Source organism: Chaetura pelagica, unplaced genomic scaffold, assembly GCF_000747805.2.
Source record: "Chaetura pelagica isolate M959 unplaced genomic scaffold, ChaPel_1.0 scaffold1607, whole genome shotgun sequence".
Taxonomy (NCBI): domain Eukaryota; kingdom Metazoa; phylum Chordata; class Aves; order Apodiformes; family Apodidae; genus Chaetura; species Chaetura pelagica.
Window position 1 is genome coordinate 1 of NW_009954022.1, and position 9,833 is coordinate 9,833.

Below are 9,833 nucleotides of genomic sequence, written 5' to 3' on the forward strand. Positions count from 1 at the left end.
GGGGCTCCCAGCCTGCCCTGCCTTTCCTCCAGCCCCAGGGCTGGGGGGGCACGGGAAGGAAATCGGAGCCCCCCGGAGGTCTGGGTGCTCCCCCTGTCCCCGGGGCTGTCGGGGGATGTTCAGTCCTTCCTGTGCCCCCAAAGCAGCAGCAGCTGCTCGGTTGGTGGTGACTGTCACAGCCCAGAGCCTTCCAGTCCCCCTCCCTTGGTAGCAACCTGGTCATTATTGGAGGAAGAGTTTTCTTTCTGCCTCCCTGCCAGCTCAGTGTCGAAGGGACAAACAAGTGGTGTCCATATGGGCTCCATGTGCAGGTGATGGGAGCTTCCCTGGCCATTCCCAGGGCTGTGGGGTGGTTTTCCCCCTCACCCCCATCCACCACGCTGGGGCAGAGCTCTGCTCTCAGCATCCCTGGGCTGAGCCTTGTTACCACAGCTCCTTGAAAAGCTGAGGCTGGGACATGGATATGTGGTTTTCTTCCCCTTTCTGCCTTTGGGTGAGCACTGTTGTCTTCCTGGGAAGCTGAGCACCCTTGTTGACACAGTAGATGTGTCTTGTCTCCTCACTTCCCAAATGATAAAGGGAACTAGTGTCATGGTTGCATAATTGTGCTTGTTTTGGTGGGTTGGTTTTGCTGTTTTTTTGGGGTGTTGGGTTTTTTTTTTAATATATATTTGCCTTTCTTCAAAAGAAATGAGGCATCTGCTTGGTCCAGAGGCTGGTTTTTCCCTCCCACTCAGGACACTTGGTCAGCTTGGCCGGGGTGTGTTTTTCTTGGTTAAAAAGTGGCAGAGGGGGGGTTGGGGGGAGCTTGTCCCCACGTGATGCCCCAGGGGAGGGGTGATCTGGTGTGCAAACACAGCCCTGACCTGCCCAGGCTCCTGATCAGCTGCCCTTGGAGCAGATAAGGATCATTGCACTTGGAGTCTTGTCTAATTCTGAATATCCAGGACCAGGACTCTGGGCATTTCCCCCTCAGGGAGCTTTTTTGGTGATGTCTGAGGTCGTGTCAGCTGTGGAAATGTGTGGAAATCCAGTGGGACTGTGGTTGTCTGACAATATCTGGTCATTATCTGAGGAATGGTCTGTGTCACTGACAACCTGACTGTGCAGCTGGGCTGGTAATGAGTGGGTGTGCTGCCTGGAGCCTCAGCTGGAGAAATGTCCCTCTCCAGGCTCAGTTGTGTCTCTGCTGTTCTGCTCTGGTTGAGTCCTGGCAGGGCTGGAGGGGCTGGATCTGGTCCATGCCAGTGGCTGCTGGTCTAGGAGCAGGAAAAGTAGTGGCCAAGAGCTGGGGGACACTGGTGGCTGTTGGAGCTGTGGTCTCCAGGTGTTGTCTGAGCGTGGGGACCTTCCTGCTTCCCAGTCTGCACTGGTGTAGGGGCTCCAGGAAAGCTGGGGAGGGACTTGGGACACAAAATTGTACTGAGTGGACAAGGAGTAATGGTTTTAAACTGGAAGAAGGAGATTGAGGTTGGACATGAGGAGGAAATTCTTGGGTGTGAGGGTGGTGAGAGCCTGGCCCAGGTTGCCCAGGGAAGCTGTGGCTGCCCCATCCCTGGGGGTGTTGAAGGGCAGGTTGGATGGGGCTTGGAGCAGCCTGGGCTGGTGGGAGGTGTCCCTGCCCATGCAGGGGGGTTGGAACCTGATGATCTTTAAGGTCCCTTCCAACCCAAACCAGTCTGGGATTCTTTGATTATATCCAGCTTTGGTTCCTAGTATATTTGAGGGGGGAAAACCCCCCATGTTGACCATTTAAATTGCATTTAGACTAGTAATTTTAACAGTATTTTTGCAGCTTCCTGGACAGAACTCCCTTTGCTATAAAAGTCCATGAAAAGACTGTGGTGAGAATTCCTGGGAAGAGCCATGGTCCCACTCACCCAGCCCCTTCCCAGGGAAACGTGGGCACTGCTGGGAATAGACTGGAGTGAGGAACTTGGGCTGAGCTGCAGCTCATTGCAGAGCTACTCGAGTGTGTCTGCCCCTGGATAAGGGCAGTTATTTTCCATTCATGGAAGTGGCAATAAACCCAAGTTGCTGTCAGGCTTTAATCCTGCAATAAAAGCCATCAGGGCTGTGTCTGTCACCCCCTGGATGGGGCTGGTGGAGCAGAGCAGGTGATTTTGTCAGGAAAAGCCTGAAAATGTAGTGCAAGGGGAAGGTGAGAGGCTTTGAAATGTGCTGGGGTGTTTGTCAAGATCCTCAAACCTTCTGAAAGGAGTCAGGTAATTCCTAAATCTGGGTTGTGAGGAGGAAAAGTCTGGCTGTGTCTTTGGAAGTTCTTCAAAGGTTCCTTAGCCTGGAAGTGCAAGGAATAGACTCTGTCCTGGGGAATTCACAAGCAAAGGCAGTGAAGGCTCAGGGGAAAAAGTGGTGTTCCCTCTGGGAGTTAAAGGTGGGCAGGAGGAACTTGGGCTGTGCTCTTGGAACCCTCAGGTGTGGAGTTTTCAGCAAGATTGTCCCTCAAACCAGGGGTATGGGAAGGGTTGAACCTGGCAGCTGGGATGCCAGTGGAGTCTTTGTCAGAACAAAAGTATGAATAATATTTTTCTGGTTTGGCTCAGCCCAGCTTTTTGTTTTCAATTAAAGATGCAGCATTCATAAAAATTATGGCCTCTCTTTAAATGGCAACAAGGCCTCCCACCCTGGTGGGTCCATTCATTTCTTGCCTTTATGGCTGAAATGAAGTGGCTTTTCATCTCCTGCTTGGCTGTCCTGTTGAAGTGGCTTATGAAGGAGGTGATGTTGACCTGGAGTAGGATCCATTGGTGTTTGGTGTGACAGGATGTGAGTTTTGGTATTTGTGTTGTTGTGGTTCTAGGGGAGGGACCATCTCAGGCCTCTCACTTCTCTGCTTCTCACATCTTACATGTATCACCCATTTTCACTTTAAAGGCACCTTCCTTTGTCTCTGAATGGAGCAGCTCCAGCACACATTTCTAAGCTCAGTTTTCTCTCATAATGTTCCTCTTTTTCCCCCTTTGGAGAAGGAAATTCCTGTTTCATGCTGCTGTGGCTTAATTCAACTGTGGGGGCTCTGCAGGGCTCCCACCCCTGCTCAGCAGATAACTCTGCTGCCCTATGTTAACAGGCTTGTTGTCAGGGGTGATCTGGCCACTTCCATCACAGCTTGGGGTTGCTGTTATTATTTTGGAGTGGATCAGTAGCCCTGAGGGTGTGTAGGGACATGATCCTTCAGGAAAAGAAGTTGGCTGGTAAGTGTGAGATGAGGGTTTTGTTGCCTTAGTTTGTGCTTGTGAGTTCTGCTCTGTTTGGTTGGATATTTGGAACAATTTCTTCATGGAAAGGGTTGTCAGGCCCTGGAAATGTGCTACCTGGGGTGGTGGTAGAGTCCCCATCCCTGTAGGGGTTCGGAAGCTGTAGCTGTGGTGCTGAGGGACATGGTTTGGTGGTGGCCTTGGCAGTGCTGGGTTAATGGTTGGACTGAATGATCTGAAAGGTCTTTTCCAACCAAAACGATTCTGTGATTATCTGTGGTGTTTGGATCCACACACTGTGGGTCTCCCTTCCCTCAGAGCTCACCCCACTGGCCACATACCTCTTTTTAATCACCAGAAGAGATGTAATTAGCAGCTTTCTAACCAAATTACTGATCTTTGGGGATGTAAGAAGCCCAGTTCTGAGGCTGGGGATTGGCTTCTGTTGTGGGAAATGGATTAAAACTGGAAGAGGGAGATTGAGGTTGGATATGAGGAGGAAATTCTTTACTGTGAGGGTGGTGAGAGCCTGGCCCAGGTTGCCCAGGGAAGCTGGGGCTGCCCCATCCCTGGCAGTGTTGAAGGGCAGGTTGGATGGGGCTTGGAGCAGCCTGGGCTGGTGGGAGGTGTCCCTGCCCATGCAGGGGGTTTGGATCTAGATCATCTTTAAGGTCCCTTCCAACCCAAACCAATCTGTGATTCCATTATTACTAAAGCCATTTGGGGCAGGTTTCAGTGTCCAACCACCCCCTCTCTCCCTGGCAGCATCCCTGGGTTCCTGCTGTCACTGCCAGGACTGACTCCTTCAGGAACCAGCACAAACCAACCAGAACATCACTCTTTGATTCCTCACCTGCTTCTTCCTTTCCATCCTGTGTCTTTTCAGGCAGATTTTTTGAAAGGATTACCAGTCTACAACAAAAGCAACTTCAGCAGGTTCCATGCAGACTCTGTATGTAAAGCATCAGTAAGTATTGCCATGTCCTCCTGCTTTGGGGGGAGGTTTCCTTGCACAGAGTGAAATCAACTTAAAAATTAGTCTCTTTTTACCTCTTCAAAAGCACATGTGATCAGAGCTGATAGTTCATGAGCCGAGATGGGCCAAGAAAACTTCCTCTTTGCTTTGGTGAGGAATGTGTCCTCACATCAGCCAAACCACATCTGTGGTGCTTGCTTTGTATCTATGTTCTTTGAGGGTGGCCTTAGGTCCTGAAAAACATGAGAACTGGAGCTTTTTTGCCATCTCTGGTCTGTAACTGTTGCAATTCTTCTATAGAACAGACGACCCTCGGTGTATCTTCCCACGAGAGAATACCCATCTGAGCAAAGTAAGTCTGTCCCCCTCAAGTGTGAGGGTTTTAGTGACTTTGTTCTGTTCTAATATTAAGTACTGTGTCCAGCTCTGGAGCCCCCAACATAAGAAGGACATGGAGCTCCTGGAGAGAGGCCAGAGGAGGCCATGGAGATGATCCAAGGGCTGGGGCAGCTCTGGAGACAGGCTTGGAGAGTTGGGGTGTTCAGCCTGGAGAAGAGAAGGCTCCAGGGAGACCTTAAGAGCAGCTTCCAGTGCCTGAAGGGGCTCCAGGAAAGCTGGGGAGGGACTTGGGACGAGGGCAGGGAGGGAGAGGACAAGGGGGAATGGATTAAAACTGGAAGAGGGAGATTGAGGTTGGACATGAGGAGGGAATTGTGGAGTGTGAGGGTGGTGAGAGCCTGGCCCAGGTTTCCCAGGGAAGCTGTGGCTGCCCCATCCCTGGCAGTGTTGAAGGGCAGGTTGGATGGGGCTTGGAGCAGCCTGGGCTGGTGGGAGGTGTCCCTGCCCATGCAGGGGGTTGGGACTGGATGATCTTTAAGGTCCTTTCCATCCCAAACCATTCCATGATTCTACAAGGACATTATTGAACTGTCACTGTGTGTGTCCAGTCACTGGGTTCTGTGCCTTTCCTCTGCCCTTGTGAAGTGATCAGGGTCCCTGTTACTGAGAAGGCCCCTGCCTGGGGTGTGATGTGGTGGAGTGATACCTAAACCAGTTCAAAACTCCTCTTTAAAATGACTCCCCATGTTTCTCTCTCTCTCTTTTCCCTCCAGTCATAGTTACAGAAAAGACAAATATACTTTTGCGTTACTTACACCAGCAGTGGGACAAAAAGGTACGTTGGTGTTTTCTGCATCTTATGTTCCTAGTATTATTTGGCCTTGCTTTGCTGGCTGGGGCTGCTGGAGTTGCCTGCTGATCACAACCAGGTGTTGAGGATTCATGATGAGGGGTGATCAGGCCCAGGTGGTGTCAGGAGCCACAACTCTGCTCTTTAAAAGGCTGGTTTTTTTCTTTCAATCTGAGGGACGTCGACTCAGTGATTAGTCTAGAAGGTGGGGGCTGCAGTTGATCATCATCTGCAGTTTTTCCTCAGTCACCTTGTCAGGTTGGTCTCCCTGTGCTCAGTGTCTCTGCTGCAGGAGGGTGAAGCTCCTTTCACCCCCAGGACGGTTGGGAGGAGAGTTTGGAGGCACCAAGGAGGCTGTGAAAGTGCCTTGGGGGCAGGATCAGGGCTCTCCCATGAGGAGCACACAAAGGAGTGTGTGCTGGTGCTGGAGGCTGGGATTCCTGGCTGGGAGCACTGGCTTAGGAGGGGAGTTGGGGAAGTGGTGAATGTGACCATGGGCTGAGCAGAGGCTGCAGAGGAACGTGGAGAGAGGGAAAATGATGAGGAACTTGGAGGCTGAAAGGGGCCTTTGTATGTGGCAGAGACTCTGGGAGAATCTTGCAGGCTCAGGGTCTGACTCAGCAGTGGGAAAGAGGATCTTACTCATGTTCCTGCACTGTTTGAGATCTGTACATAAAAGGTGCTGAGATCAGTGGTGCTCTAGTCCCACCTGCAGATCAGAAGAACGATCCAGAAGGATTGTTCAGCGCTGGGTAGAACCCTCAGTGCCTGTCCCAGCTCTAGCCCACCAGAACCTCCCACAGGCAAAACCTTCTACCAACACGACTCTGAGGCTCTGCAGAGTCTCACTGTGGCTCTCTCTGTCCCCACAGAACGCAGCAAAGAAGAGAGATCAAGAGCAAGTGGAAATTGAAGGTGAGAACTCTGCACCACCCCGGAAAATCGCTCGGACAGACAGCCAGGACATGAACGAGGACACTTAAACTCTTGGCTTCCTCCTCTCCTACTTTGCAGGCGCTTCCTGTTTTGTCTCCAAGTGTGTAAATTTTTGCCCCCATCTCTCACCCCTCCACTATGCAGCCCAAACCACTTCTGACTTCATAGGAGCCAATGTATTTATTTTTATTTCTTTTTTCTCCCCCCCCCATTTTTTATTTATGCCCTAACACTTCCGGAGCAGCGATGGAACGAGTCAATGATGTAGTATAACCTTAGTTCCCCCTTTCTAAAAAGAATATACACTGTCACTTTCACAGGTTTGGTTGGATCTGTTACCTGAACAATCAGATTGATGGGGGCCTGGGGTGGGAGAGGTGGGGCAGGCTTTGAAGTTCGTGTGCCCCTTGACTCGTGACATGTGGTTAACTCCTCCCCAGCCCAGGTGTGGATTATTCTCAAGTGATCTGAAACTGGCACCACACTTTAAAAAAATAATTGTAAATTCTGGGTGTCATTGAGGGTTCTGTTGGTCTGAGCAAACCTGCTGTCAGCTGGATCTGTCAGTTGTTGTTCTGGTCCTGCCAGGGTCACCTGGCAGCCCACGTTGTCCCACGCATCGGTGGCCGTGGAGGATCCCAGGGAAAGGGGTGTTGCTTTGGTTGCTCTTCAAATTCTACCTGTCCCTTGGGCTTGAACAGACTGATGAGTGCACCTTCTCCGTTGGAATAGAAGGATGTTCCTCTCCTGCTCTGAGGGGTTGGCCAGCAGTGTCTGTGGATGGGATGGAGCTGGGTGGGCACCCAGTGCTCAGCTGGATGAGCCCTGAGCACCTCAGCAGCTTCAGCTGGTTCTCCACCAACTGCTGGCTCAGAGTCGTGTTTTCCTGCCCTCTCAGCATGTCTGGAGTGGAGCCCAGGACTGGGAGTTGATCAAAATGTGAGCTTCCGTGGTCTGTGATGAAGACCAACCTCCTTTGGACTGTTCAGTGCCTGTTGCCCAGAGCCCTTCACTGACTCTTCAATGGAGACCTGTACGTTGATCAGGGTGGATCCAGAGGTGCAGAGACTGAAAGGAAATGAGCTTTGTCACCTGGAGGGGACAGGAAAGGTGTAGCTTAGTCATGATGTCTTGTCTGCTTAGCAAGGAGCTGCCTTCACACTGTGTTAGTTGGAATTGTTGCATTTAGAGCTGTGTTTTTCCCCCCCCTCCTTCACAAATCCCAGACACCGATTGAAGAAACAGCACAGATACTTTTCCAGAGCTTCTGGATGATCCTGGTGGCAGTGGCTGTGAGCTTGGAGGGTCTCTGCTGCCCCCCTTCCCCATGGCACCCCTATCCAACAGGGGATGCCAGTGCTCCAGGCTTTGGGATGAAGGGAGACAAACTGTTGCTGGGCCCGGATGCTGCAGGGCAGAACCTTGGGAAGAGCAGGGAACAAACAGCTCCCCTGGCAGGTCTGAATTAGGCACCAAGTTCCTGACACAAGGAGTGGATCCAACACTGAGTAGTTGAGAATTTTGTAACTGCCTCAAAAAAAAAACCCCAACCAATGACCTAAGCAACCAACAAACCCTTTTAGCCACAGCAGTGACCTCCAACTTGCTGGAACATCTTGGAAGATGCCAACTGTGTTGGTGAGGATAAAACACACGTGGATTCCCATGTGATTCCCTGGTGACTCTGAGGATTCTTCCCAGAGCTACTCTGGCCAAAAGTGCTTTTGTGGGAGATGTTGGTGAAGATGAGGCTGAAGAATCTTTGTGAAGAGCTTTGAGACACCAAGAGAGAGAAGGGACACCCAAGGTGTGAGCAGCTGCTGTGCTTGGCAAAGCTGCAGCCTGGCAGTGGTGTTTGTGCAGTGCTCCCAAGTTGTACAATCCCTGTAATTCCTGGTCAGCCTGGTAAGGTTTGAGCTTTGCTGACTTCTCTGCTAGACAGAGTGATGTGCTATTAAAGAGAGTTGGCAGCTCCTTCCTGCTGTAATCCCCCCTCCTTGTCCCCTCTGTGTCTTTTTTAAAGGAGAAAATGACCTTGTTGGTTGTGGGGAGGCCTGGAAACAGGGCAGGTGTTTTTCAGGAGGTAAAAGCAAGTTACCTTTTTAAGGTAGTTCTGGAGTCAGAGGGATGTGACTTTGTGGCACTGGTTGGTTGGCCTGGCTGTGGACAAGGATTTCATACCCACAGTGAGGCTTTCTCCATCCTGTTGGATCCAAAAGGAGCAATTCCATCCTTCCTCTTCCAACTTTTCCCACTCTGCTGCTGCCTCACGGGTGCTCTCCTCCAGCTCCTGCTCTTTGCTCCTCTCCCATCTCTTTTAAGACCTGGTAAGTGTTTGAACTTGGAAGATCTGCTTTGCCTGACTGTGACTCCCTGGTGCCTTAGTGCATGGAAAACCACAACAAACATGTTGGAAAAAAACCCCAAAAATACAAAGCCAAACCCTGGGTTTTGCTGACCACACTTTGTACCATCCTGAGCTCCTCTGCCTTCCAGCCCTCTTGTTCCAGAGTGACTGAGACCTGCTGACCCTCAGGGTTGGGCTTTTTTTTGTACATCTCTGCCTGGTGTTTTTATTGTTTCTCTTACCAATGTAAACTGCAGGTTTGGGTTTTGTAATGAAAACTTGAGCTACTTGTCAGAGATCAGAGTTTTGGGGTGTTCTGTTGTTTTTTTCTTAGCCCAATGAAGCGCCTTTTCTCAGAGCAGCAGGAACCTGCTTCTGGAGGCCACAGGTCTCTGGGAGGAGCCTCTTCCAGAGGACCCTGCTCTTTGCTGTGGGGAACACCTGGAGCTTGTGCCTGGAGTGAGTGACTAGATCTGAGTTGAGCATATTAACAAAAAAAATCAGGCACTGCCTTTTTTTCTAGCACAAAAACCCCCACTAGTGACTGATGTGCAGGGAAACTGATGTTTGTTTAGGTGTAATAACTGATGTTCTATGATCACCTTTTTTTTATTTAAGGGAAGAAATAATTCTGAAAAAAACCCACAAACTCATGCAAGGGGTGGAAAAATGTGGAAAAAAAAGAGGCTAAACTTGAGGAAGTTTTGTGAATTCCCTTGAAACTGCAGGGTCTGTGTGTGGCTCCCAGGGGGTGCTGGGTGGGTCGGTTTGTGTTCAGCCAGGTACCCTTGGCCTCTGCAGCTTCCAAGGTGTTTCCTGTTTCTGTCCTTGGAAGTTATTTTTGAGACCCTAGGGAATGTTGCCTTGAGCACCTTGCTCTGCCTCTGGGATCATCCCTGCTCTGCCTCTGGGATCATCCCTGCTCCCAGCATGGGGGTGTTGGGATGTCCTGGGGTCCCTTCCAACCTTGGGAAGAGCCAAAACCTGTGGCTGGAAGGTTTGGGTGGGTGTGAAGCTGCTGAGCTGGGGGGACTGTTGGCAAAGCTGGTGGGTTCACAGGCACGAGTCCTGGAACCACCTGGTGCTCTGAAGACCAGGGAGAGGCAGGATTGGGGAGCAGGAAAGAACCCATTGCCTGGAACGAGCCTGGCATGGGTTGCAACTCTT

At 51.0% G+C, this 9,833-nt stretch overlaps 2 protein-coding genes across 2 annotated transcripts in view; one reads left to right on the plus strand and one right to left on the minus strand.

Moving 5' to 3' along the window:
- Positions 1–4,104: 4,104 nt before the first annotated feature.
- On the plus strand, positions 4,105–6,507 carry DDA1 (DET1 and DDB1 associated 1; the record flags this gene model as incomplete). Its single annotated transcript, XM_010002287.1, has 4 exons — positions 4,105–4,185; positions 4,495–4,546; positions 5,307–5,368; positions 6,256–6,507. Coding segments are annotated over 4 exons (306 nt in total), but the record flags the coding sequence as incomplete, so codon positions are not given.
- An 832-nt stretch (positions 6,508–7,339) lies between these two features.
- The window catches only part of ANO8 (anoctamin 8), a gene marked incomplete at its 5' end in the record, with an annotated part of 12,752 nt that continues 10,258 nt past the window's right edge, over positions 7,340–9,833 (minus strand). The window contains 1 exon segment of the mRNA XM_010002288.1: positions 7,340–7,411. Within this exon segment, the coding sequence (XP_010000590.1) occupies positions 7,340–7,411 (72 nt within the window).